The 23,692-nt window shown below is 31.4% G+C and overlaps 2 protein-coding genes across 2 annotated transcripts in view; one reads left to right on the top strand and one right to left on the bottom strand.

Annotated features, from left to right (window-relative positions):
• The window catches only part of LOC119616477 (protein fuzzy homolog), a 194,305-nt gene extending 183,887 nt beyond the window's left edge, over positions 1-10,418 (top strand). Inside the window, exon 4 of the mRNA XM_037972839.1 lies at positions 9,923-10,418. Coding sequence (XP_037828767.1) covers positions 9,923-9,980 — 58 coding nt within the window. The 3' untranslated portion in view covers positions 9,981-10,418. The remainder of the gene's footprint in view (positions 1-9,922) is intronic.
• A 6,501-nt stretch (positions 10,419-16,919) lies between these two features.
• Positions 16,920-19,461, bottom strand: LOC119616475. The gene is made up of 3 exons (XM_037972836.1): positions 18,909-19,461; positions 18,007-18,226; positions 16,920-17,919 (listed from the first exon to the last, which is right to left on the bottom strand). Exons 1-3 carry the CDS (start codon positions 19,459-19,461, stop codon positions 16,920-16,922), a joined length of 1,773 nt encoding a protein of 590 aa, XP_037828764.1.
• Positions 19,462-23,692: the final 4,231 nt, after the last annotated feature.

Here is a 23,692-nt window from a genome sequence, read left to right as displayed (position 1 = left end):
CTAGGGAAGATCTTGCGAAAAACCCAAGAAACCCTTATAGTAAAAAACAAACAACTAGTAGAGTAGACATTTTGGAAAGTATTCCAGTCATTGAAGATGACAACCAAACTGTACATTCTGCTGAAGAAGACAGTTCAGACTTGTTTAAGGTTACAGAAAAACCTTTTCAAAGTTTCAAGAATCAAATTATCCTTAAAAAAGGAGATTTATCTAAAATTGATGAAGATATAATATTTTCTAATAATAGAATAATATATAACTATACAGAACTTGATTCTGAGCTGATAGCGCGAATATTAGACAAGATCATACTATTTAAAGCAGTGGCATTATATTGTCCTGACAAAGAGGATTTAATAAAACTCCAAAATGAATCCAAAAACAGAAAATCTAACCCTAATAATATTATTGAAGCTGAAGTATTCTTAACTAATCATATTATTGAAGAAAAGAATGTTGAAGAAATATTAGAAATAATAGCCAAACATCATAGGTTTGATAATAATCACCCTGGAATAAACAAAACTTATGAAGATTTAAAACAATTATATTACTATCCAAACCTGAAAAAAGAAATAAAAAAAATTATTAACAATTGTTAATAATAAATAAACAACTTTGACATTAATTAAAGCTTATTTAAAACTGTTTCTTTTGATGAAAAAACCGAATAAAATTATATTGGATAATGAAGGTGGTTTTAGGTCAACATTGTTTACAGATTTTTTGGAAAAACAAAATATTGAATATCATTTTACTACTCCAAATAGACACACAGGTAATTCTGATGTCGAAAGACTTCATGGAACCTTGAATGAACAGATAAGAATTTTGAAGATAAAGGAACAGGAAAATGACATTAACTTTAATATTGATTTACCCATACAAGCCTTAAGTGCTTATAACAATTTGACACATTCAACTACTGGCAAAAAGCCAATAGATTTACAGTTTTCAAATAAAGTAAAAAGTAAAGTAAAAAACAAAAAACTTTAGATTACATAAATAGAAATAGACATGATCATAGTATTAATACTAAATATGCCAAAAACGTAGGAAAAGAGGGAAAATTGAATCAAAAAATTAAGAAAGTTAAGGCAAAACAAATTAATCCTAGAAAGTATATTCATAAGGAAAATCTTTATCATAAAGATCAGTTTATTAAAGAGAAAAAATATATTTCTATCTTGGAGGTTCTTGTTGACGATGCTGACGATCAACCTGGCCCTAGCACAAAAACTATTGACAACTGATTTGAGTTATGGAAACGGATTTACTTTAATACAAACGGGAGAAGTGGCTCTTATTGAAAATTATTTTAAAATACTACATATATTCAACACAGAAAAATATTCCGACTATGTGAAGGAATTGAAGTTTAAAATAGAGTCATTAAAGAATGAATACTTAAATCATCAAATTAGACATATTGAAAAGCAATTATATTCGATTATACCTAGGCATAGACAGATTAGAGGACTAGTAAACGTATTTGGAACGGGACTTAAATGGATATATGGTGTTATGGATGATAACGACCGAATTGAAATAGAAACTAAATTAAAAATCATAACAGAAAATAACAGAAACATTATCGAACAAGTTAATAAACAAGTTACAATAAACGAACATTTTGAAAATCAACTAGTAAAACTGTCTGACTTGGGAAATTTACAAACTATATCTATTATACAAAATAAACAATTAATCAATGAAACTCTAACACAAGTTAGAAAATTCGAATTACAATACGAATTAGATCATATAGAAAAAATAATTGAACAAGTTAGAGAATTATTATTGGCTTCTAAATTAAGGACTCTTACTAGAGACATACTTACCGATCAAGAGATTAACGACTTTAACATTACAATAGACAAAATTAAAAACATCGAATTGGATGTTGCATTGCATGATAAAAACATAATTTTTATAATTAGGATTCCTAATATGAAAACTGAAACATATGAAGAAATTGTTATCCAACCAATTCCAAACAAGAATAAAAAACAAATTGTATTAGATAATAAGAACTATATTGTTAAGCAAAGCACTGTTTATAAAAAAACTAACAAAAAATCAGTTCAAGATAACTGTATTCAAAATATATTTAATCAAAATCAAATGACATGTAATTATGAAATTAACACTTTAACGGAGGTGATAGAGATTGGAATTAATGCTATTGTAGTAATTAACGGAAACTTTGATGTAAATCATACTTGTAATAAGTTCCCACTTACTTTGCTTTAAATGGAAACTATTTAATTTATATTGAAAATTGTCAAATTTATTTGGATAAATGGTATAATAAGAAAAACTATCAAGACACTATTATTGTTCCAAATCATATTAGAAATATAACCACTAATGAATCAATAACTTTAGAAGAATTACATTACAAACATATGGAAAATATCAAAATTATCAAAGAATTAAAATATCATGAGAAAATACAGTGTATCTATTGCCACTGTTATAATAATTATTTTTGTTGTCTTATGTATCTACACCTATATTAAGATTAAAGAAAATAAGAAAACTCAAGTTACAGTTAACTTACCCATAATTCCTTTGGAAAATGGGCAAACATCTTCGTCCGGGGGTGTTATGGATACACAATCCATGCACAATAGTAAACTCCCGTTTGCTTGTTGATTTGTATGTGTTATTGTTATAATACATAAATACATTGTCAGCATAAATAAATTCAAATATGAAAACAACTCATATTTCTTTTCAAATGTAAAACTGCTGACTGAATGTCTGTCAGAGTTTTAGTTGATAAACAAATGATATAATTTAAGTTAGTTGTTTAAGAACATCACGACAATAAAGTCGAAAAAAAATAAAGAAACGGTTCTTATTTAATTAAGGGTCGAAAATTTCCATATCTAACTAAAAATGATATTAAGGGATAAATATGGACTAAATTGTTGTAGCTATCTGCGACCCTATTAAAATTTTGATATAAATCATAGTTTTAGAAATTAAACAAATATGTAATATATGACAAAATCTTTATTTATGAACAAAACTCAATGAAATTTTCAACGCTTGTTAAATTTGTAATTTCAAATAAGAAAATGCAAAAAAAATTGAAAAGGTCAAAGGGCATCCCGCAATTCCCAAAAATAGGAATGAAAATCCCAAAAATGGGATTTTTTGCCCATAGGGTCCACATTTCTTTCAGGGCTGGGAAAATACTTTTGGAGTAAATAGAAAACATATTGAGGTTTCCAAAACTGCTTTCAGTTTTCTGATCCCAGCTTTGGGATTTTAGAACATGTCGCCCAAAGTTGAAGTTTTGATTAAAAAATAGGTCATATTCGGAAGGACGCAGTGGCAACATTTTCAAAAAATAGGACAAGTTTTTTACGCCAAAGCGTTCTGCGTAAAGATACCATTTAGAAAACTATAAAATTGTTATATGTTCTTAAAGAAAATTTTATTTTATTAATAAAAGAGTTAAGACACATTTTTGGCAAAAAAAACGGCAAAAATCTAAAATTTTTTTGAATTTTTAAATTAAAAAACGTATATTTTTGGATCTGTAAATGATATTGATCTGAAATTTTTTGTATATTATTGGAAATTTTGTTGTCTAACTAACAAGAAAAAATTTAGTCCATTTGGTCCAAAATTACGCCCGGTATTCAAAAAAAAGGCGGACCAAGGTATGGTAAATTTTGTATCACTAAATTTTTAAATGCCTATAACTCGGATATTATAAGTAGTGTGTCCAAGCATGTTTTTTCAAGATCTCGTCGAGCGCTTTCAGAAAATATAAACATCTTTGTATTTGGGTGAAAAACAAAAAAATGGCACGAGTTTAAAAATTTTACATGTCGTAGGTACCCTACTTTGAGCCGCCACAGCGCCGTCCCTGGGGCATCTGCAGGGTTCATCTTCAGAACTTAAACTCGAATACTCCTTGGCTACGCTCACGCCACGCAATTTTATCCCGATCGGATCAGCCGTTTAGAAATGCCAGATTTATTTCCAAAAAATTTCGATTCTGCCCCACTGTGCATCTGACCACAAAACTCTTTTCCAATCGTCTAATGTCCAAAATTGGTGAGCTTTAGCAAAGTCTAGGCGAGCTTTTTTTTTGTTTAGGTGTTAGTTTGGGCTGGAATAATGCCAATTTTCTTTAAAGATCTTCGCACAGTCCATACACTAACATTCTTATTAGTAATATTAGCAGCTACTCTAGGGCATTTAGCTTGTCCCGAAGTCAGTAGCCTTCCAATTTGACGTGCATCTCTATCAGTTAACTTACATGGACTCCCATTTTTAGAGGAAACATTAATGTTTTCCTTTCTTTTTATCCTCATACATGAAGACTGTGTTTTGTTCAGCTCTGTTGCACTAATTACAACAACCATATATGTACATTAGGGGCTCAAAAAAAACCAAATTGCGAATAGTGCCAGTCCCCCGCTCTAGATTTGTTCTATGGGTTGTAAAACCATGTCATACAAACAATTAGGCTGATAGGATAACGTTAACAGGTGCCGCAACTGCTCTGAAAAATCGATTTTTTCAGTTTCTGCTCAAATGTTGCTATTTAATAATAAACTTCGAACTTTATTGTAAAGGAATCGTAATGTACACATAATAAGCATTTCATAAAGATATAAGACACAAATATTGGTTAAAAAGTTTAAAAGTTATTGCAAATTCCCCAGACCATTAACGTGTCTTAAAGCACATGAATTCGAAATGTGACAAAAAAATTAAATTTTTTTGGGATATAATGCCAAAAAACTATTTTGCTACGTATTAATTCATTACTGTTTTACATTTTAAATAAAGTATTTTCAGAGTATTATAGTTCAGATAATATAAAATATATATCCGAAGTTTTATTCAAATCGGACTTTATGGACCCATAAACTGTGGAGTTCTGAATAATTATCACATTCCTTTGTTAGTATTAACTGCCTATTTCACAATATCGAAACAACATTTTCTTTCTTATAAATATATTAAACAAAAACAAATTTTTAAATTTATTTGTTGTTTTCAATATATTTGTAAGAATGAAAATGTTCTTTCGCATTTAGAGAAACCGGCAGTAAATATTCAAATATCTTTTATGTTACTTTTTTGGCTGGGGGCCTTAGTTTTTAGTTTTTACTTGTAATTTTAAACAAGTTGTTAAACTCTGTAATATTTACTATTGTTATTATTAATATGTATGTATTAATATTAATTTTATTGGCCAAATGTGGCTTTAAAATATTACAATAAATAAAATAAATAAATAGAAAATTAATACTTAGTGTACTCGAAGAAGTGTAATTTTTCTCCTATAAACACATTTACAAACTTTGGCGGCGATACGCAGGCTTTCCCCAAATAATTGAAGAATATTTTACGTTAAAATACAACATAATTTCACTATTAAAATAATTTAACTAAAAAATACTCGAACGCACAGTACCAAATTTTACATGAAAAATACAAAGAAAAATATCTAGTTTTTTTAATAAAACAATTATTCATTAATAAAAAACCAATTTCAAACAAGTGAGAGTGTTATATTCGGCTGTGCCGAATCTCATATACCCACCATCGAAACGTCTACCATATGCCGCAAAAGGAATGCTCCCCTATAAACATCAGGGCGATATTTGGAATATGACTTAAGTCAATTATGGACTGAGCTCTTTTGAACTAACAAAATATTAATTTTTTAAAAGAAAATATTTTTGATAATTTTTAAACTGAAAAGTACCTTCATTCATATGCGTCAATTATGAACCGATACTCATAAAATTGTGTACAAAGATTTCATTTTGTATAGAACTTGTTTATGTCAAATTTCATCGCAATACTCTTATTTTAAATAAGGAAAACTCGTATTTTAATAACGAAAACTCTTTTCTGAAGGGAAAGTTATATATCAGTCCTCATTAAATTCGGAATGATTTTAGATTTTCATAGCTGTACTAGTAATTTTCTGAATTTTATTCATCAAATTTTCTAAAGAGGATCTTATATGAGGGGTAATGTCAATTATTGACCTATCCTCATAACTTTTTGTAGACCGATGTTGGTTCATATAGAACTTGTTAACATTGAATATCACCTCTGTTCTCGCATTTTTATGCCAGTAATTAGCGTTAATGTAATTTTCTAAAGGGGGCTTACATATGTATATGGGGGGTAGGGTAAATTACCAACACATTTTGCATGAAATTCGGTAGCGAATTTCATAACCGTATTTCATAACTCATGTTTTTAAGCCAGTAATGATCGTTTAAGTAATTTTCTGAAGGGGGCCTTATATGGGCGGTAGGGTCAATTATGGACCGATCCACATACAATTTGGTAGAGAAATTTTGGCTCGCGAGGAACTTGCATACTTGTATATTTTATCGCTATACTTGTATTTTTTAACCAGTAAGGGGAACTTGTATGGACGGATCCTCCCTAATTTTGGTAGATATTTTGGCTCGCATAAAACTTATGTGTGCCAAATTTCGTCACTATATTCCAATTTTTAAGCCAGTAATGAGCGTTATAGTCATTTTCAGAGGGGGACCTTATGTGGGAAAAGGGTCATTTATGGGCCGATCCAAAAAAAAATTGGTGCAGAGGTTTGGCTCGTAAAAAACTTACGTGGGTCGCATTCCATCGCTTTACTCGTATTTTGAAGCCAGTAATGAGCGTTAAAGCCATTTCCTGAAGGGGACCCAATAGGGGGATAGGGTCAATTATGGACCTATCCACATAAAAGTTGGTAAATAAATTTTGGTTAGCGAGGAACTTAGTGTAAAATTATATTCCTATATTCGTATGTTTTAGCCAGTAATGAGCATTAAAGTAATTTTTTGAAGGGCACCTTATATGTGGGGTAGGGTCAATTATGGACCGATCCATATAAAATTTAGTAGAGAGATTTCTACTCTCATGAAACTTATGTGTATCGAATTTCATTGCTATATTCTTATTTTTGAGCCAGTAATAAGCGTTATAGTGATTTTCCGAAGGGGACCTTTTATAAGGGGTAGGGTCAATTATGGACCGATCCTAAAAAAATTGGTAGAGAGGTTTTGGTTCGTAAGAAACTTACTTATGTCGACTTTAATCGCTGTACTCGTACTTCTAAAGCAGTTATGCTCGTTAAAGCTGTTTTTTGGAGGTCCACTTTGTGAGGTCAAGGCATAAGAAGCATTTATCTTCCAAATCGCCCTTTCAGGTCCAGTTGTCGATCTGCTTGTGCATATCTTAAGCTGTATCTGTTTTGTGAGAGCTATGCGTTTTCAAATTGTTTATTGGGTTGGAAATACTTAAAAAAATTTCCAACAACAATTTATTGAAAGTTTTGTATGTGTTCAAAAATTTTTTCATTTAAACAGAAAATTTTATTAAACAATACGGAAATACAATATTATAAATCAATTTCCGTTATAATAAAGTATTTAAAATTGTAAACGGACAGATATTTTGGTAATTTCTATTGCGGATAAAACCGGGAATTGAATTAGAATCAGGTTTGAGACGGTTATTGCATTGATAAATAAATTATCTGCAAAAGATATGGCGATCCACGTTTATCCAAGCAATCATATCATCTTTATTGACCAAAAACTTATGTTAATTTTTCAACTTTACCATCATTTCAAGTTAATACTGAAACGAATTAAAGAACTCTGAGGATAATTTACTTAATTTTGAAAATTTTAATATGAGTATCGCCAATCCTCAGCATCTTTCTAAAATCCAACAAGAATCAAACTAAAAATAACCTACAACTAATTATCTAACTTAAAAACTATTTAAACTTGAAAATCCAAACTAATTACTCACTAAAACTTAAATTAATCAATCGTTAATCTTAATTAAACGCTAAAACTACACTAATTCAACTTTGAAAAGCTACTAGAACTAACTTTTATCTTAAAAAACTATCTTAATTTTATCTAATTTAACTTAAAATCTAATTAATTTATCTTAAACTTAAATTTTATTAAATTACTTAAACTACCTCTACCTAGAATATCTTTACAGAAAATTTAGAGAATTTAAACATAATTTAAAACTTACCAAACATAATCCAACGATGACAACAGGCCTGAAGTTTGTTGAATTTGGTTTCTAATTATAATTTTTAATTTTAAATTCTCATTTCTTATATAGGTTTTGAGTATATTTATGTGTGTATTTTAGGGTGTATATATCCCAGCAAAAAAAGACGTGCAAAAAAAGTAGTAAATGCATGGGTTGAACTGATAATGAACTGGTTCATATTTAGGGGAAACATGCATGATTTTAACATTAGCGTGTCATTGGCATGTATGGGTTCGTATTTGCAAAAATAGTTAGTCATTTAAATGAGTTCTTATAACCAATGAATATTCGATGATTCTCAAGCAAATTTTCATTGGTGCACTATATTTATTTAAAAATGCATTAATGGTATTTCGTTTTAATTATCAATATTTAAATTATTTTTTTGAGTGATATTGACAAAAATAGAATAAGATAAAACATAACTAACTGATTTTGACTGGATTTAAATTCATGCAGAGAAAAAATACCCATTGTGTTTTAAAATCCGTTAAGCAGTCTTGGTTTTTTCCTTCTCTTATTAATGGACTTAATATTACTAATTTTAATGGACTTAATATTACTAATTTTAACAAAAATCTAATAAAAAAATTTATGTAATTTTTAATCTTTATTGTATGAAATGCACGTTTTCGTTAAATCTCCTAAGAGAATACCAAATTACAGTAAAATATTACAATTCATATAGTGGAGTTACATGAGTGAATTTGGGTGCATTTTTCATGCCTTCACTGATGACAAATTTATTAGAATTTAGGCATGTATTTAAAACGCATTAAATAGAATACTTACTAAAGAAATCATGAAAATATCCCTTCTTCTTTAACAACTTCAAAATTTTTTTGCTGGGTAGGGTTAGTGTATAATAGTTATTACAATTTTAAGTTAGGATTAAGTTTAATTTTAGATAAAATTAAGTTAATTAAATTGAAATTAAAATAAAATTTGAAATTAAGTTAAGATTAAGTTAAATTATTATCAAAATTTAGATTAAATTTGAGAAAATTAAAGTTTTAAGTTATGTTAGATACAATTAAGGTAGAAAAGTTTAAGTAATTTAATAAAAATTTAAGTTTAAGATAAATTAATTATATTTTAAGTTAAATTGGATAAAATTAAGATAGTATAAAGATAAAAGTATAGTATTAAGATAAAGGTTAGTTCTAGTAGCTTTTCAAAGTTGAATTAGTGTAGTTAATTGGATAGTTAATAGGATTTATTTACGTGAAAAAAATATTTTTTTTTAATTTTTGGAAATGTTATTATCAACGCTCAACGCTTTTATTTAGACATTTCTGATAATAACATTTCCAAAAATTAAAAAAAAAATTTGTTCACGTAAATAAATCCTAACACCAAAGAATAAATAAGAAATGAAACGGTGTCAAAAATTTTAGATTTTGCGATGGCAACATAATTTTTGTACCGCATGGTGATAAAAAAAATTTATGAAAAAATTGTATGAGTTATGTGTCAACACTGCTACACATAAAATTTTTACCATTAATATAAATGTAATTTTCGTTGTAAAAATTAATTATTTATTTTTATACCCACCATCAAAAAAGATGGGGGTATATTGATTTTGTCATTCCGTTTGTAATTTGTTTATATTTAACTACGCTCATCGTTTTTATTTAGGTACGGCTGTAACATATATTTAATCCTTGGGAGTTACTGACTTACCTTTTTTTAGACCCAACCTAATGTACTTATGTATTATTAATTAATTAATATAAAAATAAAATATTATTTACTTTATTATTTTTAAATTTTCTTATATATTTTTTTCTGATATACTGGAAATATATTTAATATATTCTTTACTGTGTATTTTCAGGTATATTGGAGAACAAATATTTAACCAAATAATCCAAGATAAAAGCCTTTGTTGGTAATCGGTGGTGTTTTTTTCTAATTATTTTACCATAAAAACTGAAGCTATGTACATATGTATACCCGGTTGTTAGATCTTACAATGTTGGCAGAAAACATTTCAAAAAATGTCTAACAACCGTGTCAACTTACAGTTTTTGTCTTGCAACATTGTCAGAAATACTTTTTCTTGTTAGACGATTTTAACATTTTTCTTCATTATAAGACCTGACAACCGTGGATCACAGGTTTGAGAAAATTGCGGATTTTGCGGATTTTTTCTTTATTTTATCGCATGTATGTGCTAATCTCAAGTAATTTATAATATAATACATTCAGTATAAAAATTTATTTTAGGTGCTTTACTAAAATAGCTCAAAAAACTCTATTTATTTAAGAATTTTTTTGTTTGTTTCTACAATATTATGAATTAAATAATAAACAAAATTATAAAGCATTAACTGGATTATCAATCGCTAACAAAACATGAAAAACAAAATATAATTTTTCTTATACATAAAAGGATATTTAAAGTTAACAGAACATGTATTATCATTAAAAATATATAATTGTTTTAAAACTTCGTGTTACAAACATATTATTAAAATAAAAATTTACACAAAATCGCTAAGAGAAAGACACTCTATATTGTTTTAAAACGCTAGATTGTCAATATTTATTATGATTTTTCACAACAAACAAACTCTTTTAAAAACTAATTTATGATAAATAAAATTAGAATAAATCTAATTACAAAAAATTTTTTAATATTTGTGTGTTATTCATTTTTATATTTATTTCTAAAAATGTAAAACTTACCAAATTTTCGTTTTCTTTGATTTGTTTACATATTCATTTATAAACCATATGTTGTCAACATATGTTTGATATTTTTACTGGGAAAAAAATATCCAGTAAAATTAAAAAATTCTCTATCAACGAACTGTCATTTTTATCGCTCTCATACTCTCTTGTTGCAAGTTTTCAAAAGTACGCGAACGGAATCCAGTAACAATTGTTACAAATTATTACAAATTATCGAGTACAGACCTATTAATATATAAAAATTGCAATATTTTCACAAAATTCATATATTTTTTTTTTAATTGATTTCATATTTGTTGTACATACAATTTTTTTGACAGTTTGGAATATTTTACAAAAAAATGCATGTTGTTTTTGGTTTGTTTTAATTACATTCATTTGTATGCACAAATAAATACAAAAGTAAGTATTTTAGATTTTTCGTAAACATGTTTCTTATACAATAAACATTTTAGCTTTAAGTTTACATACATAGTTTTTAGTAAAAAATTACACAAAGTGTGATTGTACTTTTCAAAATAAGTATTATATATAATGTCATAATTATACCCTTCACCTTCGTGAGAGAAATATATATAAGTTTGTCATTCAGTTTGTAATTTCTATAATATAATTTTCCGACCCTATAAAGTATATATATTCCGAGTCCTTATAGATAGCGGAGTCGATTAAGCTATGTCCATCTGTCTGTCTGACAGTCTGTCTATATGTTTGTTGAAATCATTTTTCTGAAGACCCCAGATATCTTCGGGGTCAAAATCTTTAATAATACTGTTGGACATACCTTCGAGAAGTTTCCTATTGAAAATAAGCAAAATCGGTCCATAAATAACGGAGATATGAGCAAAAATCTGAGACAACCTCTGAAAATGTCATAAAAAATTCAAGAAAAAACAAGTGAGAGTGTTATATTCGGCTTTGCCGAATCTCATATACCCACCATCAAACCGTATGCCGTAAAAGGAATGGCTTAAGTCAATCGCAGGGGACAAGCCCTCATGAATTTCCTTAATACTAAAGACTTGATCACATCGAACTTAGGTAAGGTAGCTTTACCTTCTTCAATAGAATCAGAGAAGAAGTATTAGATATAACTATATGTTCAGAAGAGCTTATAAACGAAATTCAGGATTGGAGAGTTTCGGACTAGCACTACTTTTCTGACCATCGGTACATAAGATTCAAAATACTACGACCGCCACCAAAGCCGATAAAGTTTCAGAATAAGTCTAAAACTAATTGGACAATGTTCGGTTCCTTACTAAAGAACCGTTTATGTCGGGACACTTTTCAATGTCGAAATAAAGAAGACATAGACGCCAAAGTAGAAATGCTCACAAGTGCCTTGGTTGAATCGTTCGAGGACAGCTGCCCTCTGCGAGAGCGATGATCTGCCCAGGAGAAACCCTGGGTAACCGGGGAGATCCGGAACCTTGGTAAGACTCTTCGCAAACTATTTAACGGGGCACGGCGTAAAAAGACCGCAGTATACTGGGATGAGTATCGTAGTAAACTTGGTGAATATAAGAAAATTGTTCGTAAAGCCAAACGAGACTCCTAGAAACTTTTCTGTGAACAGGTAGACAGCGTAAATGACGTATCCAAAACTCATGTCCAACCGGAATCTATGGTCGATGATACAGGCAGGAGGCTGGAGGATATGGAGGAGACAATGAAACTCTTAATGGACTCTCATTTCCCACCCGGTATATCGAATAACATAGATGAACCGATATTGGACGAAGGGGAGGCTAACACGGACATTGTAATTACATCTGATATGGTTAAAGGGGCAATCAAGAGCTTCGCTCCCTATAAAGCTGCAGGGCCGGATGGCATTTTCCCGGCACTCTTACAGATGGAGGCGGGACTGGTTTCCGTACATCTGTCTCAGATATTTACTGCATGCTTGAAATTCATATATACCCCCATTAAATGGCTGGATGCAAGGGTAATATTTATACCTTAACCAGGGAAACCTAGCTATTCGACACCTAAGTCTTATCGACCGAAAAGTCTTACGTCATTCCTGCTTAAAACCTTGGAAGGGATAGTCGATAATATGATTAAAAGCAGTGCACCCGACAAAGACCTAAAATTTAAGCAGCTTGCTTTTGTAAAGGGACGATCGGTGGAAACCGTTTTAAACGAAGTTGTCCACTACATAGGTGCATCCTTTGATAGCAAACTATATACACTGGCGGTATGTATTGACATCGAAGGCGCCTTCAATAACGTGCACACTGATACTCTTATCCAATCCCTAGACCAGTTTTATGTTGACCGGGTGCTCCGTAACTGAATCAACCACATGCTAAGGAACAGATGGGTAAGCTGCGAGATGTACGATATAACTATCAGGAAAAAGGTATCCCGCGGTATACCACAGGGTGGCATTTTGTCACCTTTACTCTGGGTTACCACGATTAATAGCCTCCTAAGGACCCAAACCGAGAAAGGACTGTCTGCTATGCAGACGATGTCGTAATACTTTTAATACAGAAGAGCTGAATACGGCCTTGAGCTGGGCGCAACCGAGAGGCCTCAATGTTAACCCGGCAAAAACGTAAATCTGTCTTTTCACAAGAAAGACAAAAATTTCTACGTATACTGAACCTTGCTTCCTGGGCAAGAAGATACCAGTGACAGACAAAGTTAAGTACTTAGGTGTAATCCTCGACCGGAAATTAAAATGGAGACACCACATAGAGGATAGGATCAACAAGGCACATCGGTGCTGGGCGATATGTAGGAGAACTATAGGCATGAAATGGATTTTTAGTCCTACTATGACAAATTGGCTTTATAAAAGTGTAATTAGACTAATTCTAGCTTATGCTTCAATAATCTGGTGGACTGCTTGAGACAAAAAGTGCAATATCAAACTACTACAGGGAGTTCAGCGTACATGCTGCTTGGGTATAAGTGGTGCCATATGTACTACTTCAACCAAGGCTCTGGAAACGTTGCTAGATATTCCACCCATTGAAACATATATAAGATATGAGGCGGCGCTTACAGCCGAACGGCTCTTTACTTTAGGCGAACTGGCCAAAAGCGGTTATAGGACACGTCATCAATGTATACTGGACACATTGGAAGGTTATACACAATCATCGGACGTGCCTGATCGTATACCAGACACATAATATGTCGGAAACTTTAAAACGCTGATCCCAGATAGAATGTCTTGGTCAAGCGGAACATTAGAGCAAATACTAGTAGGAATCCATTGTTGCATGGATGGCTCTAAATTAGGGGACAAAGTGGGGATGGGATTCTATACTGAAGACCCAGAAACAGAAATATACCACCGTTTACCAAATCATAACACAAGCTTCCAGGCAGAAGTACGAGCAATAACGGAATGCGTAAATTGGATTAGAATAAATATGGCGCCCACAGCGCTTAATACACTTACCGATAGCCAGAAGGCAATTAGGGCGATATCAGGCGATATAACTAAATCTAAGAACGTATTGGATTGTAAGAACGCTTTAACAGAATACTGGTACTTCACATCATATGGGTACCAGGCCACTCGGGAGTAGTCGGTAACGAAAGGGCGAATGTAATAGCTTCAAAAGGTAGGAAGCTCAAGGCAGTTAACCTGACAAACGCGAAACCATTCGACGCAACAAAAGCTGAACTAAAAATATCGGTGAGAGAATCCCATAAGGCCTCTTGGAATAAAGAAAGAGTGGGTAGACCCACGAAGATCCTATAGGGTGACCCTGATGAGAGCAAGACGAAAAATCTCCTCAAAATGAGCAAGTCTGAAGTTAGTATGATGGTACGTATTCTGAGTGGACACACAGGATTACGACCACATCTATGCAAAATTGGACGTGCGGATTCAGACGAATGTAGAGCATGTGGAGAGGACAGTGAAACTCTGGAGCATTTTCTTTGCCACTGCCAGGCATTCGTCGAAGTTAGATCCAAGTATCTTGGAAGTGATGTTATTCCGGAAATAACATTCCTGACTAACATGAATTGGAGCGCACAACAGGCCCGATAGTGGCCTAGGTGTATTTCTTCGGATTTGATGTAATATACATCCTCCTATCAACCTACCTACCTACCTATTTAAGTCAAATATGGACCGAGATCTTTTGAACTAACAAATATTATTAAAATTTTTAAACCGTGTGCGTATGAGTAATTTTCTGAAGAGGACCTTTATATGCGTCGATTATGAACCGATACACAGTGGTATAGGAAAAAAAAAAGAGGGAAATAATTCGGTAACTTCTAACGGATTTTAATGAAATTTGGTATGCACAAAGAGGAGGTGTTGTCGAGTTTAGGTTTTGAATTTGGACCTTATAGGCCAACCAGGGGCCCGGCGGGGGGTCCTCAAATTAGGACACCTCGGCTATGTTAAATTTTTAAAACGATCCTATTTCTTCATTTGAGTTCCGATTTAAAAAAAATTTCGTATATAGAATCTCCTCATCGAGCATCGTAGCAGTAAATTATCTCTTATAGTTTAGGAGATATTCGCATTTGAAAATTAAAATTTTAAAATTTTTACCGTCCTTACTTTAGTTTTTTGATAATAGCGGGTCCAAATATTCCCGATTTTCGCCATTTTTTTTATTCGCTTAACAATAAGTTTATATATCAAGCAGTGAAAGAATTATGTAAAAATCATGACTAAGTCCAAAGTTATAGGCATTTTAATTTAAAAAATTAAAAAAAGGCGATTTTTTGCCATTTTTTTGGGAAAAAAGTATCTTTTTCTTTTTAAGTTATCTAAAAAGTTTCTAAGAAGATGTATATAAATTTTATACTTTTTGGAAAGCTGACTTTACATAAAATACGATAAATGAAACAAAACCTAAAAATTTTTGATACCGAGGGGACCAGGTCCATCCAAAAAAACCCTATTTTTTTATGGAAAATTCAATTTTGAGCAAAAATTCTCAAATCGCATAGTCGATATCAAATTATAGTGACCTGTTTTATACGACCCAATATGTTCTTAATCATTTTGTAACGGGTTTCGATAACCCCGCCCCTGGTATGGATATAATAGGCAAAAAACCAAAAAATCCCATTTTTGAGATTTTTTAAAACTTTTTTATTTAATTTTGGATTTTGAGTAAAAAAATCTACCTAACTGTAAAATTTCATCAAAAAATATTCATAAATAAAATTTTTATTGCAATTTGAAAAATTTGTATCTTCGCAAAAACTGAATAAAAAACATTTTTTATTTTTTTTTAAAAAGTATTCCGCGAATTTTTTAATTTTCAAAAATTATATACAGTTTTGAAAAATAGACAGTAGTCCATATCTAAAAGATAAAGTAAATCTTTAAATTCATGAATATTTTCAAATGCTAACGTTTTGTAGCAAATCCAACGTTTCCTTACAGAAGATAAAACAGGAGCAGAAGATAGAATCAGATTATTAAAAATATCTTCATTTTGAGACTGCCTAGAACACTTCCTTGAGCTAAACTGATGAATATGCTTAAAGTCGATTCGATTCTTGGGGTTCTTCTGTAAGCTCTCCTAAAGGCAGAATATTATGTTCTATGATGACCTTTCCTAAAGGCAGAATATTATGTTCTATGATGACCTTGTGAACTGTAGGTGTCATTTCTTTCCAGGGATATAATTCCAAAAGTAATTTAGAAACTTTTGTAGAATACTCTCTGTTGTCGCTGTTTTTAAGCTCCTGGCTTCCACTACAGATTGTAAAAACCGAGCTTTTAGTGTTTTGAAAAAATAGTTTTTTATTTAAACTTGATATTATTTAACTGAATACTCGGAATTAAAATTCTTTTTGGTGTGTATACCAAGAGCGATTCTTTTGAATAGCGTATTTTTTTACAAAATGGACACCTTTTTCTTATATTTATAGGAGAGACAATTTTATGATTAACCGCGTGGAATTTACAATTACAATATAAAACAATTAGTATAAAAAATTCACTCAACAAATACATATAAAATTTTGACGTTTACAAAAGATGTGTTTAGTAATGTTTAGAATGTGAAGTTAACAATCAAAATACAATAACTGATTATTTAAATAGACAGTGGCGGTAACACCCCTCCCCAGTAAGATGAAAAGGCACTTTGAAAGCTTACTCCTTATGTTGAGCCACGTCTAAGATTGCCAGTTTAGCTGCAGGTATCTAAAATACCACCAGTCGTCATAACCTTCGCTTTACGTACTTGGCCATCTTCGGACTTGTAAACTTCTATGACTCGCCCTTTAGGCCACACATTTCTCGGATTTGCAGGGTCAACCACTACCACCAATTCTCCAACAGCTAATGGTTTAGCCTTTTCAAACCATTTCGTTCTGCACGTTAACGTTGGCAAATATTCAGCTACCCAACGCTTCCAAAATTTATCTGCATATTGCTGACAACGTAACCAAAATTCTCTCAAGATAATACCGTCATCATCATATGTAGCAAGGGGCTTAATTCCATTTGAACTACCTAGTAGAAAATGATTAGGTGTTATTGCTTCTCCATTTTCGCTTTCGATTGGGACGTAAGTTAATGGTCTCGAGTTTCGAACCAATTCATTTTTGTTCACCTCTTTTATTGCTTCCATTAATTCGCGTTCAGCCCCTACGAAATTCGTTCCATTATCGCTGAAAAATTCTCTTGGTTGTCCGCGACGTGCTACGAAATTACGAATTGCCATAATACATGAGCTTGTGTTAAGACTATGGACAATTTCAATATGGACAGCTCTAACTGTCAGGCATGTGAATAAGGCGCCATATCTTTTTTCCTTGTGGCGATTAACTGTAACATACAAGGGGCCAAAAAAATCCAACCCCGTAAAGGTGAAAGGCGACCGAAAAGCAGCAAGGCGAGCTCTGGGCAATTTGGCCATTTGAGGGAACACAGGCAAAACATTTATAACTTTGCACATCTGACATTCTCGTACAACACATCTACACACAACTCTAAGCTTTGGAATATAATATCTCTGTCGTAGTTCATTCACGACAGTCTCGTGATTAATATGATGATGTATATTATGGTAGTGCAATATTAGAAGTTTTGTAATACGACAATGTTTTGGTAAAATTGCTGGATGTTTTAATTCATCAGGAACGTCTGCATTTTCAATACGTCCAGCTACACGAAGTACACCATCACTATCAATATAAGGAGATAATTTGTATAAAAAATTTGTTTTTGGTAACTTTTTATTTTGTTGAATGGATTTGATTTCATCAAAAAACTTTTGTTGCTGAGCTTGTTTCAACAAAACTAATTCGGCTTTCAATAATTCATCTTGAGTTAACTCTGCACTTTCAGCTGCTTTTTTGATTTTTAGGCGATTACAAAAACCAATTACAAATGCTGTGCTTCTTAAAACTCTACACCAGCGTGAAAAGCGCTCAATGTTAATGATTGTATCTACGTTTTCTATAAATAGATTGTGTTCCTTTAGTTCCATTTCTGTTTGTGATAAATTTATAGTTTTATTTTGCCATTCATTTTCTGGAAACTTAAGAAATGCAGGGCCATTAATCCAGCGACTAGATTTTTATATATCTGGTTTCTTCGCCCATTTAGTTGCTTCGTCAGCCACATTATTTTTTCCGGATATCCATAGCCATTCATTTATCTCAGAAATAACGATAAAATCTCGCTTACACGTACGGCAACAAACTGATGATATTTGCGGTGGTCTGAGCGTATCCAGGACAAAACGGTTTGCGAATCTGACCAAAATATCTTCCGATTAATATTGATAGAATGACTTTGAATAATAGTATTAGAAAATCTCGCACCTATTACAGCAGCCATCAGTTCTAATCGAGGTATGGAAACTAATTTTAGCGGTGCCACTCTAGTTTTCGACCCAATTAATGATACGACAACTTCTTTACCATTAGAGATTCTAAAATAGGACACGGCAGCATAACCATTCGCTAGCATCTACGAAGGTATGTAATTGAACATCAATGTTGTTGTAATTTGGCAATACTTGTAAATAGCAACGAGGTATATTAATATTGTTTAAGTGCGGTAAATATGTTAACCAGTTTTTCCATTTTATAAATTGTTGTTCTGAAACAGGTTTTTATTTTTAGGTACATAAGAACATTTCCAATTAGACCTAAAGGGTCGTAAATACTCATTAAAATTTTTAAAACTTCACGTTTTGTTGGCTCTTTTTGTCCAAGAAAAATTTCACTATTTAAAATTGATAACGAGAGTTTAAACGTGATAACATCGTCACCGGGAATCCAAAATACTCCGAGGACCTTTTCTGTTTCTATGCCATCACTTATATTTAAACAAATATTATTATTCGAATTACTAGATTTTAACTCCTGTAGTACATTATCGCTATTTGAACACCAATTTCTAATGTTAAAACCAGCTTGATTATGAATGAATCTTACCTCCTTAGCTAATTTACTGTCTTCTTCTGCACTATCTGTCAAAACTAGAAAATCATCTACATAGTGATTGTCTTTTATGGCAACAGCGGCTTCAGGATATTCATTTTCAAATTTGGAAGCATGTAGATTTTTTACGTATTGTGATATACACGGTGCGCATGATGCTCCAAAAATCAACACGTTCATCATATACACATCTGGTTCTTTATTCTCATTGCAGCCTCGCCACAAAAAACGCTGTGCATTACGATCTTCTTTCTGAATAAAGATCTGATGAAACATTTGTTCTATATCACCGCATACAGCTACTTTTCTTTGTCGAAATCTAAAAAGAATAGATGGAAGCGACGCTAACATATCTGGACCTTTGAGTAAGAAGTTATTTAATGAAACCCCATGTGATTTCGCGGCCGCGTCCCAAACTATTCGGGTTTTGTTGGGTTTATTTTTATTAAACACCGGAAATATTGGCAAATACCACATATTTGGAACTCTAATTTCATCGTTAACATTTTGCTTAATTTTTGTAATATATCCTTTGATTAAATATTCTTCAATTGTTTTGTCAAATATATTAAACAATTCTTTATTATTTTTCAAAGTCTTTTCAAGACACAATAATCTTTTCATTGCCATATCAAAACTTTGGGGTAATTTCACGTCATCATATCGCCACAGTAAAGAAGTTTCATAATGGCCATTAGATATTTGTTTAGTATGTTTTTCTAGTAACTGGATAGCTCTTTGTTCTTCTTTTCCAACTATAGGAGCTGTATTAGCTATACCAGCTACCTCGAGTGAATAAAACTTTTTTATTAAATAATTAAGTTTACTGTCATAATGACGATCACAATCACATATATGAAAATTATATTCAATTTGATTTGTTTGTTGTACAACTGAGTTACCACATAATAGCCAACCGAGGCGCGTACGAATAGCTATAGATTCATTACTTTTACCTTCTTTTACACGTGTTGGTACACAAAGCTTCAAATTATTTATACCTAATAAAACACTTGGTATGGCGTTTGTATAATCACATATAGGTAAGCCTTTCAGATGTGGATACTGACTGCACAAATTTTTGTAATTAATGCTTTGGTTAGGCAAAGATAGTTCTTTCACTGTACGAACTTGTAATGAGTGCTTTACTTTATTAGGGCCAGAAATGCACAAATGCACGATGAGAATCGTGTTCACTGCGTCCCATATTGCCTGTCCATTTTAAACACAAAGGCTCAGGATCACCACTCAACTTTAAAGTCTTCACTATATTTTCGTTAATAAGACTGATTGATGAACCCTCATCAATAAATGCATATGTTTTTAAACAAATATTATTTGTACCATATATAGTTATGGGTAGAATTTTAAACAGAATTTTATCACTACTGTTTCCACTGTGTGCAGCATGTAAGTTGACGTTAACATTTTTGTTTTTATTTTCATCTTGTTCTACATTTTCTTCCCTATGATCAGATGTTATTTTATGCAGAAGAGAATTGTGTCTTATTTTACAGTCATCATATCCACACATAATGTTACTATTACAGACACCATAGTGACGACGTAAACAAAGTTTACAGAGGTTGAGTTTTCTCACTAAATTCCACCTTTCATTTCTATCTGCTGCTAAGAATTTTTTACATTTTCCAACACTGCCACAATGTTCATAACAGACTATGCAATTTCTTTTACTTTGTGCATCATGTGTGTTAACATGTACATTTCTTGTTTTGTTTGAATGAAGATCTGCCAACGCACAGTGGGGCAGAATGGAAATTTTTTGGAAATAAATCTGGCATTTCTAAACGGCTGATCCGATCGGGATAAAATTTGGCATGAGCGTAGCCAAGGAGTATTCGAGTTTAAGTTTTGAAGATGAACCCCCCAGATGCCCCAGGGACGGAGCTGTGGCGGCTCAAACTAGGGTACCTACGACATGTAAAATTTTTAAACTCGTGCCATTTTTTTGTTTTTCACCCAAATACAAAGATTTTTATATTTTGTGAAAGCGCTCGACGAGAAAAAACATGCTTGGACATACTACTTATCTCTTATAATATCCGAGTTATAGGCATTTAAAAATTTAGTGATACAAAATTTACCATACCTTGGTCCGCCTTTTTTTGAATACCGGGCGTAATTTTGGACCAAATGGACTCAATTTTTTCTTGTTAGTTAGACAACAAAATTTCCAATAATATACAAAAAATTTCAGATCAATATCGTTTACAGATCCAAAAATATACGTTTTTTAATTTAAAAATTCAAAAATTTTTAGATTTTTGGCGTTTTTTTTGCCAAAAATGTGTCTTAACTCTTTTATTAATAAAATAAAATTTTTATTAAGAACATATAACAATTTTATAGTTTTCTAAAAGGTATCTTTACGCAGAACGCTTTGGCGTAGAAAACTAGTCCTATTTTTTGAAAATGTTGCCACTGCGTCCTTCCGAATATGACCTATTTTTTATCAAAACTTCAACTTTGGGCGACATGTTCTAAAATCCCAAAGCTGGGATCAGAAAACTGAAAGCAGTTCTGGAAACCTCAATATGTTTTCTATTTACTCCAAAAGTATTTTCCCAGCCCTGAAAGAAATGTGGACCCTATGGGCAAAAAAATAAAAAATCCCATTTTTGGGATTTTCATTCCTATTTTTGGGAATTGCGGGATGCCCTTTGACCTTTTCAATTTTTTTTTTGTATATTCTTATTTGAAATGACAAATTTAACAAGCGTTGAAAATTTCATTGAGTTTTGTTCATAAATAAAGATTTTGTCATATATTACATATTTGTTTAATTTCTAAAACTATGATTTATATCAAAATTTTAATAGGATCGCAGATAGCTACAACAATTTAGTCCATATTTATCCCTTAATATAATTTTTTAGTTAGATATGGAAATTCTCGACCCTTTACAGAAAATTTCAAGCCAATATCTCAATTACATTCAAAAATATGTTCATTTAAACCTGTGTCCTTTAATTTCATCTTTTTCATATTTTAGTATTAAGTATGACAGAACATACATTGGTGTTGAATAAAATATTTGGACAATTTTTAAAAATTATTTAGTTAATTATTTTATTATAATATTGTATATTAAATAAAAAAAATTATAATTTTATTATGAGCCACGCACAACAACACCTAAATCACCCCACACAAATTACCTTTCCCGCCCACCGAAATATAAAACACAATTTAATACAATATCATCAGTTAGTATAATAGCTTTTTTTATTTGAACTGTTTATCTTAAACATAATACAATTAATTCTTACAACCTACTTATATAGTTAATTCCTAACACTACTTATTTTCTATAAAATAATCTGTCATATCGGTATACATATCCAGAAGGTAATATAAGTCCTTTAAATCTTCCTTGTTTTGAGATGATAGAGTTTCATAACAAATCCATCTTTTTCGCATAGTTGAAAGAACAGGATCAGAAGATAGAAGTAAACTATTAAAAATATCTTCATTCTGTGATTGCCTGGAGCATTTTCTTGAGCTGAATAGTTGAACATGCTTAAAATCTCGATTCCTCGCTTCCTGGGCTTCTTCTGTTAACTCTCCAAGTGGAAGAATATTCGATTCAATTATTATTTGACCATGACACAATACTTTGTGTACTGTTGGTGTTAGTTCCCTCCATGGATACAGAGATACAAGTAATTTAGAAATTTCAGATGTGTATTCCCCAAATTGATTTTCATTAATTTTATGTTTACTATTCAGTGCCATTAAAATAGTTTTAACTCTTCGAAGCAACTCCTTGTCGATTCCAGTTATTTTTGAAGTAATTTCAAAATCACGAAAAAACCTTCTCGACGTATTACCGTCATTTGTACTACCGCAACTTGAAAGTGGTTTGTCGATGTTTAATCCCATCTGAACTTTAAATTCTTCTTGGATTCTGCTTTTTTTCGCAGCTCTCAGTTCTTTCAATTCTTCATTATTTTTTGTTGATTTAGTAGGATAGTTTGTTTTTTTTTTTCCTGGATCGCCTTGTATGATGGTAATATATTGTGTCCTTTTTCATGCAGAGCTTTTCTTAATATTTGGTACTTATTTCGACTGAGACCCAGTTCCAACATAAGCGCTATTGCTTCCTCTTCAGTAAAATTTGATTATGATGTTGGAGTTGGTATACTTTCCACAATTCGCTTAAGTCGTTTTGGTGATGCATTAGGAAGAATAGTTGCAATATGTACGACATCCATATGTTGGTTTTCCTTTTTCAGCATTTCGTTAAATGTATCAGCAATTTCCTCATTTGAGATTGAAAAAAGTTTTTGTGTGACCCTCTTTTTTTTTTACCTTGAACATAAGTCTTCGTATGACTTGCAAGGCGCTCCTATTGATGTGTTGTAAGTTGAGATTTCCGTAGTAGTTTCCATCCAACTACAAAATTTTAATCGAAATTTCTTTTGATTTCCATCCACAGACTTACTTTTTACATCAAAAAGTTTTAAAAAGTTTTCAATTTTTGATA

This window comes from Lucilia sericata, unplaced genomic scaffold (assembly GCF_015586225.1).
Source record: "Lucilia sericata isolate MDLA Ls3-8-SP2 unplaced genomic scaffold, ASM1558622v1 Contig000074F_arrow, whole genome shotgun sequence".
In the NCBI taxonomy this organism is placed as follows: Eukaryota; Metazoa; Arthropoda; class Insecta; order Diptera; family Calliphoridae; genus Lucilia; species Lucilia sericata.
Note: the sequence above shows the minus strand (reverse complement) of the source record. Positions and strands in the feature narration are given on the sequence as shown.

Coding starts and splice junctions, on each gene's coding strand:
- LOC119616475 (XM_037972836.1), bottom strand. CDS start 19,461: ATGTTTCATCAGATCTTTATTCAGAAAGAAGATCGTAATGCACAGCGT. Junction 18,227..18,908: donor AGTTTTAAAAATTTTAATGA/GTATTTACGACC, acceptor TATCACAAACAG/AAATGGAACTAAAGGAACAC. Junction 17,920..18,006: donor AAACAAGCTCAGCAACAAAA/GTTTTTTGATGA, acceptor TTATATTGATAG/TGATGGTGTACTTCGTGTAG.